This window comes from Marmota monax, unplaced genomic scaffold, assembly GCF_021218885.2.
Source record: "Marmota monax isolate L192 unplaced genomic scaffold, Marmota_monax_Labrador192_F-V1.1 WCK01_AAM20220418_F8-fsc00019, whole genome shotgun sequence".
In the NCBI taxonomy this organism is placed as follows: domain Eukaryota; kingdom Metazoa; phylum Chordata; class Mammalia; order Rodentia; family Sciuridae; genus Marmota; species Marmota monax.
This window is the reverse complement of record NW_026695242.1, coordinates 17837276-17858915: the sequence shown is the minus strand read 5'-3', so window position 1 is coordinate 17858915 and position 21640 is coordinate 17837276. Positions and strand designations below refer to the sequence as shown.

The 21640-nt window shown below is 39.6% G+C and overlaps 1 protein-coding gene and 1 non-coding gene across 2 annotated transcripts in view; one reads left to right on the top strand and one right to left on the bottom strand.

Annotated features, from left to right (window-relative positions):
- Window positions 1–6182, bottom strand: part of Ccdc6 (coiled-coil domain containing 6) — a 111592-nt gene extending 105410 nt beyond the window's left edge. Inside the window, exon 1 of the mRNA XM_046419759.2 lies at window positions 5666–6182. Within this exon, the coding sequence (XP_046275715.1) occupies window positions 5666–5974 (309 nt within the window). The 5' untranslated portion in view covers window positions 5975–6182. The remainder of the gene's footprint in view (window positions 1–5665) is intronic.
- A 6826-nt stretch (window positions 6183–13008) lies between these two features.
- Window positions 13009–13136, top strand: LOC124076187 (small nucleolar RNA SNORA51). The gene has a single exon (XR_006846286.1). It is a non-coding gene; the product is annotated as a small nucleolar RNA SNORA51 (small nucleolar RNA).
- Window positions 13137–21640: the final 8504 nt, after the last annotated feature.

Below are 21640 nucleotides of genomic sequence, written 5' to 3'. Positions count from 1 at the left end.
GATGAAGATCTGTGTGGTAGTGGGTAAGTGACAAGTTCTATGGACCTGCCTTAGAAGGCACATACGCCCCAGTGTGGCTGACAAAGTGGTAGTGCCAGGGCAACTGTGTAAGAGAGGTAGCACAATCTATTTGAATGTACAAGATACAGGAAAGGGAGGAGTAGGCAAGAGCATTTAAGGGCAGGAGTACATCCCTAAAGAGCCAGGGAAAAATGAAATTCTGGAACTAGTAGTTTAAACACGTGAGAGCTTTGAGATCGCTTGTGGGCTAAATTCATGGGAAAGATGTGGCTGTGAAGCGAACGGCAAGCAGGGGTTAATCGTGCAGAGCCTGGTAAAGCACCAAGAAATTTACCCAGTTCCAGTGGGCAATGGGGAGCCATTCAAAGTTTTTAAGCTTTGGATGTTTTGCTTCAGATCAGTCTCCCTGGTTTTGAACAACACTCCCCACGAACCAGATATTGTGGATTTGCTAGCTATTTCCCATTTCCAGCAAATAAACAAGAGGAGCACTATAAAAGCCCATCATAACCTCCTTAAGGCTTTAGGGTTTTTTACTTTTTTAATTTAAGTTCAACGAGATTACGGGAAATACAGAAGATGCCTACAAATGTGAGAAACTGTAGACAAAACACATGAGAATAGCCTCTTTAACATGACTTGTGTACAACAGACCTGTGAGGTCATATTTTCCTCAAAGTTGTGTCTAAAGTTGGGTGTTTCCATAAGAATCTAAGAGATTTTTTTTTCTTCTATGAAGGAAAAAAAGACACCACGCCTCTGTATAAGAGCAATGTCAATCGAATGGCTTCCAAGAGTCTGCCAAAATGAAGACTTAAAAATGGAAAATAACACATTAGGCTTCCAGAGTAAATAATCTAAAATGCACACTAACTATAGGATGCCATTTACTGATTAAAGAAACCATTTCACTATTGATGTTTAAAATGAGTTTTCTAATCATGACATACCAACATGTTTTTCTACTATCACTTCAAAACAGTTGCATTTCTATATTTCCCTAAACTCTTATAATGAAGAATTTTATAATCAGAAAGACACCCAAACACTAGCAATTTATTATAGGCCTTTATTTCCAAAACCAACACAGGCTGAAGGTCTGAACCTGCCTGGAAAGGTACCCACTCTGGGGAACCAGCCGAACCCTGCTCACACACCTAGAATAGCAGCAGCTAGCTGAGAACTCTGCAGCCTTTCAATTATTGCTCACAGAATTACTGCCCACCACTGTATTTGCTCACCTTCCCATTGATCATCACCACCACAACCACCCTTTTTTTGGGGGGGTGGGGGGGGGGTACTAGGAATTGAACCCAGGGGTGCTTTACCACTGAGCTACAGCCCCAGCCCTTTCTATTTTTTTCAGACAGGATCTCACTAAGTTGCTGAAGCTGACCTTGAACTTGCATCTTCCTGCCTCAGCCTCCAAGGACTCTGGAACTACAAGCAACCATGCATCACCCCACCCAACCCTTGCCTGCATTATTTGCAGTGAATCAGGTATCCAAGATAATATTCTCATCCACAGGATATGCCAGACAGATCTGGCCTAACACATAAAAGCTACTCAAAAGGGTGACTAAGCATTTGTTTTCTGTTTATTTCTGCCACTCTTAAAAAATATATATAATCTATAATCAGTAGCCTGGTTTCACTGCTGATTTAATGGGTAAAATTGGATAATCACTCAAAACAATCTATTCTACCTCTAAGCGTCCCCCCAAAATGCACTAGAGGCAAGCAAGCTCTAACTTCCAGATGCACCAGGCACTTATAGTCATGGATAAAAGGCTTTTTACAGTTGATTCTTCCCCACAGTGTTTACCTCTTTGATACAGATGCTAAGAACATAAATCCATAAAACCAGTCCTTTATGAAATGGGAAGTCCATCAGAAAAAGCACTTATGTACCAGAAGAGAGAGATAGACCATTGGTTAGAGATTCTTTTAGTCTTTGGACTTGGCTGAGAAAAAGTAGAAATACTACTACATACCCATTACAGAATGGCCAAAATCCAGAACACTGACACCACCCAATGTTGGTGAGGATATGAAAGCAATTCTCATTCACAGCCACTGGGAATGCAAAATGGTTTAGCCAGTACAGAAGACAGTCTGGCGATTTCTTACAAAACTGAACATATTCTTATCATACAATCCAACACCAATGCTCCTACATGTTTATCCAAATAAGCTGAAATCTTTTGTTCAAACAAAAATGTGCAGTTGAATATCTACAACAGTTTTATTCATAACTGCCAAAACTGACAGACATCTATAATCCTACTGAGGAGGCTGAAGCAGGACAGTGGGTTTGAGGTTAGCCTAAGCAACTCAGCAAGACCTCACCTCAAAATATATATATGTAATATATTTTATATTTATAACATATACATAATATATGTTACATATATATTGTCATAACTTGAAAGCGACCGAGATGTCCTTCAGTAGATAGATGGATAACAAATGGTTACATTCAAACAATGAAATGTTATTTAGCACTAAAAAATAATTAAGACATGGGGGGGGGGGGAACAGAGGAATCTAAAATACATATTATTAAGTCAAAGCCGCCAATCTGAAAAGGCTGCATATTACATGATCCCAACTCTGTGATGTACTAGGAAAGGCAAAACTTCGGAGAGAGCAGAAAGATCAGTGGTTGCCAGGGGAGGAAGGAATGAATAGGCAGAGTACAGAAGATTAGTAGGGCAGTGAAACTATTCTGTGTGGTACTATAATGGCGGATACATGTCATTATACATTTGTTCAACCCCACAAAATAGACAATTCCAACAGTCAAACCAAAATGTGAACCACAGAGTTTGGATGATAATGATATATCAATGTAGGATCATGAATTTTAATAAATGCACCACTCTGATGCAGGATGCTGATGGTGAGGAGGCTATGCCTGTGTGGGGGCCAGGAGTATGTGGGAAATCTCTGTAGCTTATGCTCAATTTTACTGACCCTAAACCTGCTCTTAAAAAAAAAAAGTCTATTTTAAAAAGAAGAGGAGGTGTCTCTCTCTTCTCCAGAGTGTGGTGAAAGGCCTTCCTGAACATGCTCAAGGAAAAGGAAAGATAGCTATAATCACCTTTAGAGCTCATCATTCTGAAAGTTAATATCATAATTAGAGGAACTAATAAGAGCCAGGAAGACCAGTAATAGGATTATGGTACCACCTTCCCCTCAATTAACTAAAATAGTGAAAACAGCAAGGCCTGTACTTCATTGAAAATCTAGGCCTTGTCACAAACTTCCCAGGCAGCTACTAGCAAGGGCAATGCTTAAGTCAGACGTGTCATGAATTGTACAGCTTAACCTTGCCATAAACTATGGCACAGTGTTGTTCAATGGGTCCTCATAATCCAGGACCCATTTCAGAGAGTCATAAATATCTCCTCCAAAATTCCTAACTGAGCAATGGAACCCACTCCAACACAACTGGGATTCTAGGTGGGTTAACAAAACCCTCCAAAATTTGATGGCATCTCTTTTCTACATTTGTCATTTAGCTCCTTAGTTAGGAGTTATGCCAAGTACTAGGGAACCAGGTAAACCACAAGCAATTTTATCTCCCTCAACATATTAGAGATTAAAGAAGAACTGAGAAGTTTCTGTTACTTACAGACTGTCATGTGGAACACTTTACAAACTTTACTCAGTAACGCCACAGAACACTTCAAGTATCTTTGGTTGGATGTCAGTTTTAGTTGAGGTTAAGTGCTAAGAAATAAAGCCACCATCTTACACATTATTCCCACCAAGTATTCAGAAGGCCTCTGATCTTACATACCAGGAATGAACATGTTTGTCCCTGCAAAGCCAACATGTTTGTGTACTATGTACAGACCTACTTATAACATGGTCAAAGTATCAAACAGATAACCCTTTCATAGTCTCTCCAACCCCCAATCCTTCCCTCCCAAACAAACAAAACACCCTGAATTGCTCAGTGTATGCAAGAGGCTAAAGATTCTTTCCCATGTTAAGTTTACTACTTTCCATGATTTACAATCTCCCAGAGACTAACATTCTTATTTACTCACTCAAACCTTAAACAAATGGCCTTCACCAAGATCCCACTCTTCTCAAACCCCACTCAGCAGTCACTCTTGGCCAAGAAAGCTGGAGGCTTGGAAGTGGCTGCCTCTGCAAATTCCTCCCCCTTCCTACCAAAAGGGCACTTCAAGAACTTTACAGTCTGGAGATGCATGAATGTTGATCCAATTTCATTCACCAGGACTGGATTTGAGCATGCAAAGTGTCTTTCTATAATCAATTGCTATTTAGGTTGCCAATCACACTGAAATTCTGGTGGAAACCTGCTATCTACACAAATCAAGAATGCCATCTAGTTTTCTATGAGCCAGCATTGGGGAAACACACACACACTTCTCCACGGAAGACGCCTTCCTGGCATAGGGGCATCCTAAATTTGTCCCATTTCATTTCCAGGGTGGGATAGGATTTTAGACCCATCCCCAAATTCATCCGTCTCTCTCTCTCTCTCTCAATCTGAGGATTCAATCTAATCAGCCACTGTACAGCAGCTCTGGCAATTTATCCCCTTAATTTCTTGACATTTTCTTCTCTGCTCTTGGCTGGGAAACTGTTTTGATCTGAATAGGGTTGTCTGTGCGGGGATTCTGCATGTTAATGATGTGGAGCTGGCAGGGATGTTAGGTGAGAGCACACAGTGTACTTTTTCTAGTTACGTTTCGCCTCATCGCCCCTATAGGGGCCTTTCTAAACGCCTACCACAACAGAACAGAGACCTACAGACCTAACCTTACCCTCTTCTGGGGGTTTTCAGGTGTCAGATAGAAACAGAACAGACGACCTGTTCTCCTGTCAAATATCTGGTCTCAGAAACAAGATACTCCTAGCCACTCCACCACCACTGAAGAAAACATACCTACATCTTGCTCACAGTAGCTACCCTTCACCTTGGTTTCAGCCTCAACCCAATCCCAGCCAGTGAGATGCTGCTCTCTCCTGGCTATATACTGCCCATTCCTCAACCCAAGGGAAGGGCTTCCAACCGAGGTGGGAGCAGTAGCTCTGGCACCCGCCCTTCCCTCTCAATCCTGGCCAGAAAACTCCACTTCCCGGATTCCCGGCCACTCTCTCCCGCCCCCTCCCCGGGCGATCCAGCTAGCGCGGTCCTGATGCCAGCTGGGTGCCCAGCCCAGCTGCGCACCGCCCCCCACAACAAGCCAAGCCCCTAGAACAGAGCTCAGCTTCCCCCCTCTCCCGCAACTCGGGTTCCGCACGTTATGGACTCATCGCTCAGGCACAAGAAGACTGAAAAAGTCCCACCCCGCCCCCAGCCCAGCCACGCCACCAGGATTCAGCCCTGCCCCGAAGGGGCCTCCTCCCAGGGGCGAAAAGGGACCTGGGTGGTTGCTCCATTAGCCTTCTCCCGCACCCCACGAGTGTCCTGGTCCACCGAGGAGGACAGATCCATGGGGTCCCAAAGGTTGACCTCCCTCCGCTAGGTCTCCGCGGGCAATGTGCTCGCCGCGGGTCCCTTGGAATCTGGGGGAGCCCGAAGGCTGCCCAGGTCTGGGTACAGTCCCTCCCGAGGGCGGGAGGAGGTCGGCGATGCGGCGCGCCCCCGGGGAGCACTCACGATGGTCACGCTGGCTTTGCGCAGGTCGCGGTTCTCCTCCTGCAGCGCCTTGCACTTCAGTTTGTAGGTCTCCAGCTCGATCTTCAGCACCTTGTTCTCCTGCTGCAGCGAGGCCAGGCGGTTGGTGAGCTCCTCCAGGCGGAACGGCGAGATGACAATGCCCCCCGACTTCCCACCGCTGCCGCCTCCGCCGCCGCCACCACCGCCGCCACCGCCCGAGGTCGATGAGCAGGACGACTGCATGGCGGCCAAGCTGCTGCTGTTGCCCCCCGCCCCGTCCGTGTCGCTCTCGCTGGCGCTGTCCGCCATGGCCGCCGCGAGCTGGGGAAAGGAGGTGGAGGAGGAGCAGGGAGGCGGCGGCGGCGAAGGCTGGGCTGCGAATGAGTGGGCGCCGGGCAAGCACAGGGGAGCGCCGAGCTGGGCGCCTGGCACCAGGGCGCAGACTCCGAGCGGCGGCGAGAGAAAGAGAGGGAGCTTCCCGCTGCCAAGGGACCTCCTCTGCCAGAGAACAGAGACCCCGCCCGGACTCGGGCAGTATTGCACTAGGGCTCGCTCCAGCCCGGCCTGGCGCGCTCGCTAGGCCGCCCTGCAAAGCTTGCCAAGAGCTCGGAGACCCGCCCGCCGCCGCCTGGCGACAGCCGCGGTTTGGAAACGCGCCGGCAACGCGGGTGCGGGAGAACCAGGCCTGCTCCGCACCGCCAGCTAGCCGGCCGCACGTGTTCCGAGAGTGGGCCTCCGAGCCCCCTACCCCAGTAGCCCACAGCTGCCCAGCCTCTTCCGGGCTCGCGCCCTCTCCGGGATCAAAAAAAAAAAGGCTCCACCAACCCCACAGGTGCTGGGGACACGTGGAAAGGTCAACCTGGCTCCCGCATCCAGCCCCCACCGTATGGTGGCCCCATCTTCCGCCGGCTGTGTGCGCGCGTGTCTCCCTCTGTCTGTTTCACCCATACACGCAGTTTTATCTTAACAGCGTCCCAAGTGCTCGACTGTGAAGCTTTGGATAGAGCTAAGAGAACAGAAGTTCCCCTGCAATGGGCCGAGTAGGGTGAAACAACAGCAGCCACAGGTTAATCTTGTTATGAAAAGAATTTGCAGAAGAGACACACCGCCCTTCAGTAATGTCATAAAAGCACACTGTGCTCAATTGTTTAAACAAGTTACAACTTCTTTTATTCCCCGTTTCTCTTTGCATTTTGCAAACATTTCCAGTACATCTCACGCAATAGGATTAAGACACTAACATTTGTCAAAGAAAAGAGAAACATTTTGTGGAAGGTTTGAAACACATCTCAAGTGCCAATTTTCCAAAGTAACTGCAGACATAACATTATGCTATACAGTCATGATTAAGTGAGAGAACAACATAACTATTACCCTTCTTTGCTATCTTCTTGCTCACTCCTAGAAAACTTCAGTAAATAAAAATAAAACAGATTAATTACTATAATATGGTCTAATTCAGAGTTCCAGCATTAAAAAAGCCTAAGAAATTCAAAATAAAATACTCTTACCCCCCTTTCCACTCCACAACAAAGGTTTGCAGGAAATTGGCCCAGCAGGTGAGATGATTCTAAACACTTAACTCTGTTAACACAAAACAGCTTTAACTTATGTATAAAAATTAGAAAGTGAAACCAACCAGGCTAGTTTTATTATCCAAGTTTAGTCAATGGAAGAACAAACACATGGAAACAGAAAATAGGAAGAAAAAAAAGTGTAAAAAGTTTTCTATTGTTTTGAACTGTTGCAAAGGTTTTTTAAATGTTAGTAAAAATAAAGAGATGGTGTTCATGATTTTTTTTATTCCCACTCCCCCATTACCATTAAACCTAAATTTGATCTAATGATTAAACTACTATTCCATGGCTAATATAAACTGGTACCCCAGAATAAAGTAACACACCAAGTGTTCTAAATGACATCATCTTTTATCAAAATGGCTGCTTCTAGCAAACAGCTCAAAAATGCCAACTGCAGTTAAATCCTAAATTTCTCCCATGTATTTTTTTAGTTGAGTACAAGAGGACCTCTGAATTCAGTCACTGTTGGTTTAGCAGGGAATAAAAACAAATGAAAAAGCATTTAGTTTTGCTCTTCCAAAATATAGATGCAATCTAAAAAACAACAACAACAAAAAAAAAAATGTTACAAGTGATTCAGTTTGATTTTTACTGAAACTTCTTTTTCTCCCTGACTTTTGCTCTTCATATCTGCTACATGAGACAATCAGCTCCTTAAATTGGAAAGAGCTTCTGGAAAACTCACTTGCTGGGTGAAATGGAAGAGTAAAGCTAGCAGGGAGTAGCACCACAGGGGGAGAACTCAGATTTAACAGCATTCTTTCCATTTTATTCAGCACTGTGATGGAATCTTAAAAGTGAGTCTGGCTTCCATACCTCACAAGTTCCTATTGTTCCTTTCCCATAGTATCTTAAGGCTTCCACTTTTAGAGCTCACTGCAATAGGAACATTCCTTCCAGGCAGAGCAGGGGGCAAATTAGCTCTCCCTTAGCTTTATCACTAAACTAACTGCTTTGGAAAGGCAGCTTGACTGCTTCTAGTCAGCAGAGGGGTGGAGTTTGAGGCGCCTGGCTTTCTTAAAGGGCCCATGTTATGATAAGCTTAAGAATGTATTGGTCTTCAATGGGATTTGGAGGAAATCTGCACTTTGACATGGTACTTGTAGGCAATAATCGTGTTTGGAAGACTTTAGGAAAAAAGTCATCTTCTAAAGTTTCCCTGCTGATATAGATGGGAATAAACTGGAGAATATTTTTTTCACTGTGGTTTTTATTGTTATTGCAAAGCAGAAGCTTGTCTAATTTTCTACTTCTTGTAAAAGTGATTCCCCTTTTAAACAGACCATTTATCACAACACTGCTTCAGTAATAGCATTACAATGGAAACACCAGTTACAAAACCAATAATATCATTACAAAACTCCTTCTCGGCTTTCTAGGGGAAATGAATCAAAAGAACAGAGGTGAGTATGTGTTGCCTAGAGGAAAAAGAGGCAAATTTAGATCATCAACTCCATTGGAGAAATAATGAAATTTAGCTTTGCTCTAAATATAAACTGCAAAAATGTGTGAACAAAAGAAAAAGGATACCTTATAGTCTAATTGTAAGACACATCGAAATCTAAATCTTTGTTATTCTAACGCCATTTTCACACCTGATTTACTCTGTTGGCCTTAAAATTTTAATATTTTGAATAGTAAAATAAAATAAATGGCATAAATTATACGGAAATTTTGTTGCTTAAGTGTAATGACTATAAATTGCTGTGTGTAACTATTTATTTTTACCTTCCATTCAAGTCATTTTATTAAAACTGAAAAGAATTGACTGAGCCAATTGTGAACTGGAACTATCCGCAGTGTAAGAATTTGGATGGAATCATAGAATGTGCCCCTCGGTAACTTCTTCTCCGCCCCCCCGCCCCTTTTTTTTTCTTTTTTTGGTCCTGTAGTGCATTTTCAATATTTTTATTTTGAAATAATTTCAGATTTACAGAAGAATTACAAAGATTATATAGGCAATTTCCATAAACTTTTCAACTTGCTTCCCCAGTACACTGATCAAAACTAAGATACAAACTTTGGGACAATATTATTATTATTTACTGACAAATAAAAATTGCATATATTTATGGCCCCCCACTCCCTTTGATACTAGAGTCAGAGATACTTAACCATTGAGTCACATCCCCAGCCCTTTTTTATTTTTTATTTTGTAACAGTCTCTTGCTAAGTTGCTTAGGGCCTCCAGATTCATGGGACCCCAATAGACCTTCAGGAGCTGAATCCAATGCAATCACACAGGAGTCTTTATTGCAAGTTTGAGCCTGGACTCACAACCGTTTCTGACGAAGGGGTCCCGAGGAGTGAGCGCCAACCCTTAGTTTAGTGAGGATTTATAGGTTTTTTGGGGGGATACTCTATGCATCACAACATCACACAGCAAATCATTTCATACCGCGGGAAAATCAAACAACAACTCTTAACATTGATTAGCACATTCACTGTCAGAACAAGTTGGGTAAGGGTGATTGGTTAGTTCACGTGGTGGATACATTTGAACTGATTGGTTTAGGCCGTAAGGGATTGCAAGAGTGTATATACTAAACTTGCAGGATTGCCTAATCATGCTATCAATCACGGAAACTGCTGGGAGGGTCACCTGGCATTTCAGATATTTTCCCTTGCGAGTCCAGGCTCAAGCTTGCAATAAAGACTCATGTGATTGCATCGGATTGGGCTCCTTGAGGTCTGTTGGGTCCCACAAATCTGGCATTACACAACACTAAGCCCAGCTTGACACTTATTTTTTGAAGTTTTTTTTACAGTGTTTATTTAAATACACTCTTGATTTAGCTCCAGTGTCTCATTCATAGGCCTAATAGAGAGGTTCTCAATATTGGAGGTATTGATACTTAGGACTGAATAGAATTTAGTTGTGGGGAGCTATACTGCATATTTTGGAATGTTTAGCAGCATCCCTAACCTCTACCCATTAGATGCCAGTCGCTTGACTATCAAAATATCTCCTGATATTGCCAAATATCCTCTGGAGGGAAGAATTGCCCCCAGTTGAGAACTACTAAACTAGTAGAATAATTACTTTTGCAGGCTAACGGTAGCCCCACTTTGGGGTGCCTTTTCGGGCAATATATTGATTATGTGCTTACTGAGTCATCATGAGAATTTTCCTCTTATTTAATATTCCCATTGTCAACCAATCAGGAGACCCTGGACCCAAACAACCAAATCTACAGTTCCTACTATTGCTGTCTTCAGCCACTCTATTTCTTTAACATGCCCTTTCAATATTTTATACTTTTTAACAGTAAATTAACCTTAGACATGCAACATCCCAAACTGACAAGAGATAATGACTACCAAAATTAATTACATATCTCATCTCTATTCTGTTTTGTTCATTCATTATTGGCTCACAGGAATCAAAATCATTTTTATAGAGGGCCGTCTGAAGAATTAAGTGCTCAGCTGAAGTAAATCAGATAAGAATCAAGTAAGAATTTCAGCAAGAAAAATAAAGAAAAGAAACTTATTGTCAGGAAGTTTGGCGGCCTGTGAGACCTAAAAGTTCTCCCGATGCAGACCATCTAGAATTGCTGTGCTGACCAGAAAATGCTTTTTAAATTCACAGAAGAGCTCGATAAAAGTAAGGAAAAAGTTCAGACTCTAATAAGCAAAAGAAAAAAATGGAACAACCCAAATGAGCACCTACAATATAAATCCTGTTACATTCATGCAATGGACTAATATATAGCAAATAAGCAAACTACAACTACATGAAGCAATGTGGCAGGTGAGCCTCAGAAATGTAATGATAAACAATGGAAGATAGACGCAAAAGAGTACACACTGTATGATTTATGTGAATTTCAAAAATAGACAAAATTGACCTACAGTGTTAGAAGTGAGAATATTGATACCCTTGAGAGGGTAGTGATTAGAAAGGACACTAGGAAAGTTCTAGTAGTATTCTTTTTATCCAGGTGCTTGTTACATACATATGCTCACTCTCTAAAAGATATTAAGTTATATGTACACTTACGATGAGTGTACTGTTCTGTGTATATGTTATACTTCAACAAAATGTATGAATCCAAAAAGGGTAGAGCCAGACACAATGGTATACCCAAAATTCCAGTGAATCAGGAGGCTGAGACAGGAGGATTACAAATTCGAGGCCAGCTTCAGCAATTTAGGGAGAGAACCTTTCTCAAAATAAAATTTAAAAAGGGCTGGGGAATGTAGTTCAGTGGTAAAGAGTCCTGGGTTCAATCCCCAATAACTAATAATAATAATAGAGACTTGGGTGGCAGGAGGATCACAAATTCAAGGCTACCCTCAGCAATTTGATGAGAACCCTGTATCGAAATAAAAAAAAGGCTGTGGATGTAGCTCAGTAACAGAATGTCCCTGGGTTCAATCACCAGTACTCCAAAAAAATGAGGGGGCGGGGGATTGGGGCCTAAAAGTCGAATAGTAAGCCTAGCAGCTGAAACTGAGGCAGCAGCAGCATTGTGGGGTTAGTTGACCATGGAGTTTGTGTTTAAAGCCCATGAAGGATAGGACTTGAGACCTTAGGGCCATACAAGGGAGAAATATGTAGTTAAGACATCCTTAAAATACCAAAAACATTAAAAAGTTACATTCATACGGAAAGACTGAACTAGGGGGGAAAGTCTTCCTAGTAGGTAAGAGGTAGATAATAAAGGAAGGTTATTTGACTTAGACCATATTCAGAGTTTTGTTTGTTTTAAAAGTCTCCTTGGAAAAGTTATGATCTAGATTTAAGCTTCATGAGATTAGGGGGCTCACATGTATACTTCATACCTCCCCTATTCTAGAAATCCCCAAAATAACATACTATCTTGAAAACTGGCCTGGAATAAGACCTCCCAGATGATGGAAATGTTCCACATACATTTATGTGATGTTTATTTACATAAACATATATATTTATAAAATCTTATTGAGCATATTTTAGAAGGAGATGGGTGGGCATAGTGACACACAATTGTAATCCCAGATATTTAGGAGGCTGAGGTGAGAGGACTGCAAGTTCAAGGCCAGCTTTGGCAACTTAGCAAAATCCAGTCTCAAAATAAAACATAAAAAGATCTGGAGATGTAGCTTAGTGGTAGAGCACCCCTTGGATCCATCTTTAGTAACATACACACAAGCATACATACATTTAAAAAGGGTGAATTGTATCTTTGCATCCTATGGAAAATATAACTGAAAAATCAGCCAACTAAATAAATTATTGGCACTGGAATGGTATTGTCCTTGGTGCACCTAACAGAATAAAAACAAGCACAGATTCACTCTGAAAAGACACAGTATCAAACTAAAGATGGAATTACACTAAGAAATTATAAAGTACCTAGAAAAGCAATTCATTTTTAACAAAAATTAGCCAATAGTAGGATTATATTTCCACAACTTCAGTTACTAAGAGTATCAGATAGAGCTGGAATGGATAAAATTAAATATGTTTAAAATAATTAAAAGCTATAATGAAAGAATAGAAAGCATAGGAAAGAAAATCACAGTCAGAATTAAAAACAAAATTACAAACACACCAGATAGAATATATAGACAATAAAAATACAATTTGTTAAAAGATATTACCCAAAGATCAGAAGCATGCTTATTTATTTTGACTTATAGTCAAAAACAAGTTAGCTTTATTTAGTTTCCTACAGTAAAAGAGAATACACACCAGAGGAATTTTAGGACAAGACAATTTTAGGATTTTGATTTGAACAAGATTATTCTAAACAGAAGGTTAAAAAGCAGTATTCAGGCCTCCTGATGCTTACCACAGACTACGTTCTTAGACTGTGTAGAAAAAGGAGACACAGCAAACATACCCCATGCACAAATCAGCCAGCGACATGGGCCTGATCTATATTGTGAATGGGGGGAGGAGGCACATGGAAAAAACAAAACAAACAAATAAACACAAAAACAGTGTAATGTAAATTAGATCTTGTCAAGAAGTGGAGGAAATATCCTGATAAGTTTTATTTAAGAAGTACAGGTATTAAAATTATCTCTGGTAAAAAGTTACCATTGTCAAAAGAGCAGTTTTTCATATTATTGATTTAATGTTAAAACCCTCAAGAAGTGTATTAATCATTAGATTAAATACAACAGAGAACTAGCAAAGTAGAAGATAGATCTGAGAAAATTAGAATGCAGTCCAAAGACAAAGAGGCAAGAAAAATTTAAGAGCAGATAAGAGATTTAAAGAGTAGAATAACAAGGCCCAACATAAACATAATAGACATTCATAAATTTAAAAACAAAGAAAGGATGGAGGGGCAGTATTTAAAGTAATAATGGATGAGAACTTTTCAGAATTGATAGAGGATATATTCAGGAGGTTCAATGAGAATGTAATAGGGTAAATAAAAATTAAACTGAAGCAGAATAATTTAAACATATGCAGGTACAAAACCTTAAAAAATACAAAAAAAAAAATAATTTTGTGTGAAATCAGAGAGAAAAGAGAAAACAGAAATTGTCTACAAAGAAGAATGACCTACAATTAGGGGATGTGGCTCAACCGGTAGCGCGCTCGCCTGGCATGCATGCGGCCCGGGTTTGATCCTCAGCACCACATACAAACAAAGATGTTGTGTCCGCCAAGAACTAAAAAATAAATAGTGTCAACAGATTTCTTAGTAGCAACAATAGAAACCAGAAGTCAATAAATAAATATCAATAAATATCAAAGTGCTAAGAAAAAATAACCATACTATAAATTATGTGCTATATTCAAGCTTAAATTGTGGTTTATGCGTGTAGTGGTTTATGCCTATAGTCCCAACCTCAGGAGGATGAACCAGTTGGGTCTCTTGAATCCAGAAGTTTGGGGCCTACCTGGGCAACCTATTAAGACCACATTACTTAAATAGAAGAAGAAGCCAGGCAGGTTGGAGCACACCTGTAATCCCAGTGACTCAGGAGGCTGAGGCAGGAGAATTCCACGTCTAAGGGCAGCCTCAGCAACTTAGCAAGATTCTGTCTCAAAACAAAACAAAATTAAAAGGGTCTGGGAATTTAGTTCCGAAGTTGAGCACCTGCCTAGCATGCCTGAGGCCCTGTATTTCATCCCAAGTACCACACACACAAAAAAAGACAAATACTATATTTTAAGACAAATACTATACCAATAACAGAGTCCATACAAATATTCATCTATAAGTAAGAAGCATGAGCGAAGAAACTTGGAAAGAAGTGGGTATATTTATACAAAGACTGACTATATAAATATAAAATAATAATAATGAATAATGGGAATTTAAAACCCAATAATAATAAGAGCTACTATTATAGGGAGAATTAAAATATTGGGGGAAAAAACAACATTGAATAGAGAGTAGAGCTGAGGATTCCAAAGACTTTGTTTTGCTCAAAAGAAAGTAGACAAAATGACTGTTTGATGTTTTGTACTGTATGTCAAAATTTTAAAGTAAACCACTCATGGACTAGAACCGGAATGTTTAACTTCCAAATTAGTCAAGCAGAATGAAACAGTAAAACAAATACTTGATCAAACCAACAAAAGCTTTAAAAAGAAAAAGGAGAAAAAGAAGCAGAGAAAATCAGAATAAATAGAGATCATACACCAAAAAAAGTTTATAGAAATTTACATAAATACATCAGAAAGTGTTATAATTATAATAGAAACTTCCTATTGGTACAGAAGGAAATGAAAAAAAAGAGAAAAAGAAACTCTGACTGACCTCCTTCCCTCTTTTCTTTCTCTCTCTTTCTTTCTTTGTCTTTGTTCTGGTGATTTGTTATGGTTTGGATGTGAGGTGTCCCTCCAAAGCTCACCTGTGAGATAGTGCAAGAAGGTTCAGAGGAAAAAAATATTGGGTTGTAAGAGTCTTAACCCAATCAGTGGATTAATTCCCTGATAGGGTTTAACTGAGTGGTAACTGAAGTGGTAGGGTATGGCTGGAGGAGGTAGGAATCAGGGCATGGCTTAGGGGTATATATTTGTGTCTAGCAAGTGGAGACTTTCTGCTTCCTGATCATCATGTGAGCTGCTGCCCTCTAACACACTCTTGTGCCATGATGTCCTGCCTCATCTCCAGCCCTCGAGAAATGGAATCTGCCTTCTATGGACTAAGACCTCTAAAACCGTAAGCCTCCAAAGAAACTTTATCTTCTCTACAATTGTTCCAGTCAGATCTTTTAGTCACAGCAGCAAAAAAGCATCTAAAACAGAATTGAACCCCGGGGGTCTCTACCACTGAACTACACCCCCACCCCTTACTTACTTATTTACTTGGTACTGGGGATTGAACTCAAGGACACTCAACCACTGAGCCACATCCCCAGCCCTATGTTGCATTTTATTTAGAGACAGGATCTCACTGAGTTGCTTAGTGCCTCACTGTTGCTGAGGCTGGCTTTGAACTGGCAATCCTCCTGCCTCAGCCTCCCGAGCCACTGGGATTACACGCAGGCGCCACAGCATCCAGCTCCCCCAACCCTTTTTTTAAAAATATTTTTATTAGTTATTGATGGACCTTTATTTATTTGTTTATATGTGGTGCTGAAAATTGAACCCAGTGCCTCACACATGCTAGGCAAGCTCTCTACCACTGAGCCATGATCCAGCCTCACCCCCCAACCCTTTTTATATGTTATTTTTAGACAGGATTTTGCTAAATTTGCTCATACTGGCCATGAACTTGCAATCCTCCTGAGTATTTGGGATTACAGTCACACATCAGCTGGGTATCCAACTGTTTCTTACAAGACTTAGAGCACACTCAAACTTAGGACTCAGAAATTTGAAAGTAATAGAATTTTTAAAATATACTATGCAAAAAACCTACCAAAAGAAAACTGGAGAACCCATAAGTTATGGTTTGGATCTGGAATGTCCCCAAAAAACTCATTTATTGAAGACTTGGTCCCAGACACAGCAATGTCTAGGGGTGGAGCTTTTGGGAAGTGATTGGACCATCTGTGAACTCATCCATTTGATGGATTAATAATTTGAATGGGGGGCTGGGGATGTGGCTCAAGCGGTAGCGCGCTCTCCTGGCATGCATGCGCCCCGGGTTCGATCCTCAGCACCACATACAAACAAAGATGTTGTGTCCGCCGAAAACGAAAAAATAAATATCAAAAAATTCTCTCTCTCTCTCTCTCTCTCTCTCTCTCTCTCTTTCTCTCTTTAAAAAAATAATAACAATTTGAATGGACTACTAGGAGGAGGTAGAAACTTTAAACACGCAGGGCATGGTTGAAGAAAGTAGGGCCATGCCCTTGACTATACCTTGTCCATGGTCTCTACCCCCTGTGTTCTCTATCTCTGCTTCCCAGATGCTTTTGTCTCCCACACCCTTTCACCATAATGTTCTGACTCACCGCAGGCCCAGAACAATGTATCCAGCTGACCATGGACTAAAACCTCCAAAACTATGAGCCATAATAAACCTTTCCTTCTCTAGGTTGTTTCTGACTAACACAGAATATTGGTACCAAGCAGTGGGGTCATTGCTGTGACTATATCTGGTTATGTGTTCAGAAGCCATTTGAACTGGTTTGCAGGACTTAGAAGAGCTTAGAGATGCTGGCTAGAGAAACCTTAGAATGTTATAGTCAGAGCTTAATGGACAGTTCTGGTGTGATCTTGGAAGAGATAAAAATGCAAACAATAAAGACTGTGCTTCTGAAGTTTCAGATGAGAATGAGGGTTCTGCCTTTTTATTTTCCCTGTTGCCATAAGCTGGGAGGCTTCTTTCTTGCCACACCCTTCCACCATGGTGTTTCTGCTTTGGAGTAAGCTAACCATGAACTGAAACTTCTGAAACTGTTAGTCAAAATAAATCTTTCCTCTTTTAAGTTGTTTTTCTCAAGTGTTTGTCACAGCAATGAAAAGCTGACAAACACACCATATTAAAACAACCCCTCAACGAAATGGAATGCTCTGGGCACAGGTGGCACACCCCTATAATTCCAGCCACTGAGGAAGACTGAGGAAGAAATGGGATGGAATGCTCTGGGAATAGGTGGTACACATTTATAATTCTAGGAGACTGAGGAAGGAGAATTGTAAGTTCAAAGTCAGGCTGAGAAACTTAACAAGACCCTATCTTGAAATTAAAAAAAAAAAAAAAACGGGCTGTAGTGTAACTCACTGATGAAGCTCACCAAGGTTCAATCACCAGCACCACAAAAAGAGAGAGAGAAAGAGAGAGAGAGAGAGAGAGAGAGAGAGAGAGAGAGAGAGAGAGAAGGAAGAAAAATAAAGAACTCTACAAGAAGGGAGACACCTAAAAATTAAATAAATAATATGGCATAATAATTCTGAATTTTTATATTATATATAATATTAACTATTTTTAATTATATATTCACAGAATTTTTAATTATAAATTCACAGAATTATAAGTAAAATTGACAAATCTATGATCATTATAGATGATTATAGCGCAGCTTTCTGTTGAAAAATTAGGCAAACAGGGCTGGGGCTGTAGCTCAGTGGCAGAGCGCTTGCATAGCACATGTGAGGCATTGGGTTCCATCCTCAGCAATCCCACATACAAATAAATAAATAAATATTCCATCCATCTACAACAACGAATAAATTTTAAAAAGAAAAATTAGACAAACAAAAAAATGTAAAAGAATGTAGAAGCGTTAAGTAATCTTGATCTAATACATATGTAGACCCTGCAGCAAATGATTATAGAACAAGCATTAAAATGCTTGTAATAAATTATAGCACAAATATACCAAAATTGACAACTAGACCATAAAGTAGATTCCAACAATAGCACCTCATATATAGGTGGTGGCTCTGGGCCAAACACTGGATAATTGATTTAGTGTATTTTATGTATTAACTTGTTTAATTGTCATAGCAACCCTGCTTGGATGAATATTATTATTATCCTATTGTGTGTGTGTATGCGTGTGTGTGCGTGCGTGTGTGTGTTGCTTGAAATTAAACCTGGGGCTTCATGTCTGCTAAGAAAGTCCTATATCACTGAGCTATGCTTCCATTCCTATATTGCCATTTTTTTCCCATCTTTGTTTATTGGTGCATTACAGTTGTACATAATGGTGGGATTTGTTGTCATGTATTTGTGCATGCACACAATACAACAATATAATTTGGCCAATATCATTCCCCATGATTTTCCCTTCCTCTTCCCTCCTCCCACCTTCCTTCCGCCTTATCCCTTTCTTTACTGATCTCCCTTTGATTTTCATGATATCCCCACCACCACCTTTCTTTTCCTTTTTCCTCTCTAGCTTCCATATATGAGAGAAAACATACAAACCTTGACTTTCTGAGTTTGGCTTACTTCACTTAACACAATGATCTCCAGTTCCATCCATATTTTTGCAAATGACATAACTTCATTCTTCTTTATAGCTGAATAAAACTCCAGTGTGTACGTATACCAAATTTTCCTTATCCATTCTTCCATTGGTAGATACCTAAGCTGGCTCTAAAATTTGGCTATTGTGAACTGTGCCACTATAAACCTAGGTATGCATGTATTAGTATAATATGATGACATTAATTCTTTAGGCTAAATACTGAGGAGTGGTATAACTGGGTCATATGGTGGTTCCATTTCTAGTCTTTTGAGGAAACTCCAAACTGATTTCCATAATGCTTCTACTAATTTGCAGTTCCACCAACAGTGCAAAAGTGTTTCTTTTTGCTCCACAGCCTCTCCCTTTATTGCCATTTTAAAGGAAAGAAAATTCAGGCTAGAAGAAATTAAGAAAATGGGCCAAAGTCATCAATTGGTAAACTGGAAGATGTGAATCACACTAGCACAATCTACAGATATGAACTTCTTTCCTTTTTTGCTCCCTCCCCTCATTCCCCACTTCTTTCTCCTTTTCCCTTGTGTGTGGTGTCAGAGATTGAACTCAGGGCCTCATACATACTGAGCAAGCACTCTCCCACTGAGCTATGTGCTATGTCCTCAACCTCCTTTTTTTTTTGTTAATACAGAAAAATTTTAAAGATACATACAAGCATGCATTCTTGACACTGGATGTGCTTTGCCATTGGTCGTATTTCTTCTAGTCTTTTTCTTTTTTCTAAAAGGAAGAAGATGTCATAAGTTACCTTTTAATGATTATTTGCAGTTTGACTACCAACTTCTGCTTTACATGTTGGACACATACATATCCTTTCAGTTTACATTTTATACATTTATCATAACCACTACCTTCCACCACTAAAACCATATGTTATTTTTTGATGTGTATGCACATACAAGTATGTACATAAGCATGACCATCAATTCTAATAGTTATATGGAGTAGAGAGGGAAGAGTATCCTGAACAAGGAAACGGACAAACAAACAAACAAAAACTTTCTTACCAAAAAAACAAAAAACAAATTTGGCAAGGCCAGAACATAACTGTATGAGAATAAGCAACTAAAGCCTGGTAGTTACCACATTTGAAACATTTGTTTTAATGTCACTGTAAGGAGTTTGGATTTTATCCAATGAAAAAAATAAATAAAAAAAGTGTTGTTGGTTTTTTTCCTCCTCTAAGAAAGGGGATTAAAAGTTCAGATACTTTTAATGTAAAATACAGACAACGTAATGTTTTGCTCTAAATAATTTCCTGCACAAACACCACACAATTGTCCATAATAGAATTAATAACAATTCTTTTAATATCACATATCACCCTATTGATATCAAAATTTCCCTAATTGTTTTTAGCATGTCTTTTGCAGCTGGAATTATTCAAGCCAAGATCTAATCAAATACCACATGTTGCACTGGATTTGGTTCTTTTGTCTCCTCGGTCTCTTTATTTTAATAAAATCTGTCATTACTTTTTTTTCTCCATTTCATTTCATTAAAATACTATGACACTTGGAGAATATTTCACTTCTAGATGGCCCATTTTTTTTCTTTTTGATATTGTTTTTATTTGTTCTTCTGACCTCAGTGTTTCCTGTAAAACAGATATTAGTTGTAAAGCTTGTTTATATTAAACATTTTGGCAAAAAATATTTCACAGCTGATGGTGTGTGCTTCATACTGCAGTACATCAAGAGGCACATGATGTTGGATTGTTGGCTAAACATGGACGCTAAGATTAATTGATGAGTTGAACATTGCAGGTTTTAACATGCAATGTTGTAGTTTACTTTTTCTACCAACAAACACTCTGTGAGGTGATATTTTGGCATTAGATACATTGTCATCCTGTCTCCCATCATGACTTGAAGCATTCATGGATGATCCTCATTTCAATCAGTAGTTTCCTTAATGGTCAAAAAAGAGTAATTTTTTAGTTCTGTCATTTCTTCTACATTCACTAGCTGTTACTCGTTTGTAAAATAGAGGCTCTTGGTTTTAGCTGCCTGATATTAATTTTCTTTATATACAATTTCTACTAAAAGACAGGATAAAATGCTTAATTATAGGGCATGTGCTCTTAACTGCCATACCTTCCTGCAACTCCGTAAAACTATGAAGTTTTCTGATCATAATGCAATTAAATGAGAAATCATTAATACATATAACTAAAATAATATATATAGAGAGAAATTTAATGTGCTTTCTAAATAAGCCTTGGTCCTGAAGTAGATTTAACTGACATATTTATAAAATTGACATGTTTATAAAAACTATACTTTTATAACTACTTGTCAAATGTGTGGGATACTGCTGAAGAAGCAGACAGATAGTAAAATTCAGAAAAAAAAAGAAGATAAAAAGTGAATACCTATAAGCAATTTTGCACCAAGAAATTTTCAAAAGTGAAACACAATGAACATTTTTTATAGAAAAATATTTTGCAGAAACAAATAAAAACCTGAATATAACTTTTGAATAAAATTGAATCAAGAGTTTAATATGTTCCCCCCCCCCCAACAACAACAACAAAAAAACCCCATGCACTGAGATCAGAAAGATTTATGAGAAAGCCACCAAAGAACAAATAATCCCTGCTTACAGAAACTGTTCCAGGATATAGAAAACAAGACAATAATTCACAATTATTATATGAAGATAATATACATCTGATAGTAAAGCCAGCATGTACGCACACAAAAAGAAATGAAATGCTATGAAACTGCTAACTATTCAGCAAAATTGTTCTCTCCTTTTTTAAGCACATGCCCATGTAATATCTCCTGAACTGTTGCAGTCAGGTGTAGGCACATAATTTTCTCTATAGTGGAATATAAGTGGAAGTACTATAGCTACACAGAAAGCATAAGAAATTTCAACCACAGCCCACCATGCTCTTTTCCTTTGTGATAGTGACCACCATAAAAAACATAAATTCAGGCTGGGGTTGTGGCTCAGTGGTAGAGCACTGGCTTAGCACGTGTGAGGCACTGGATTCGATTCTCAGCACCACATATAAATAAATAAAATAAAGATTCATCAACAACTAAAAAAT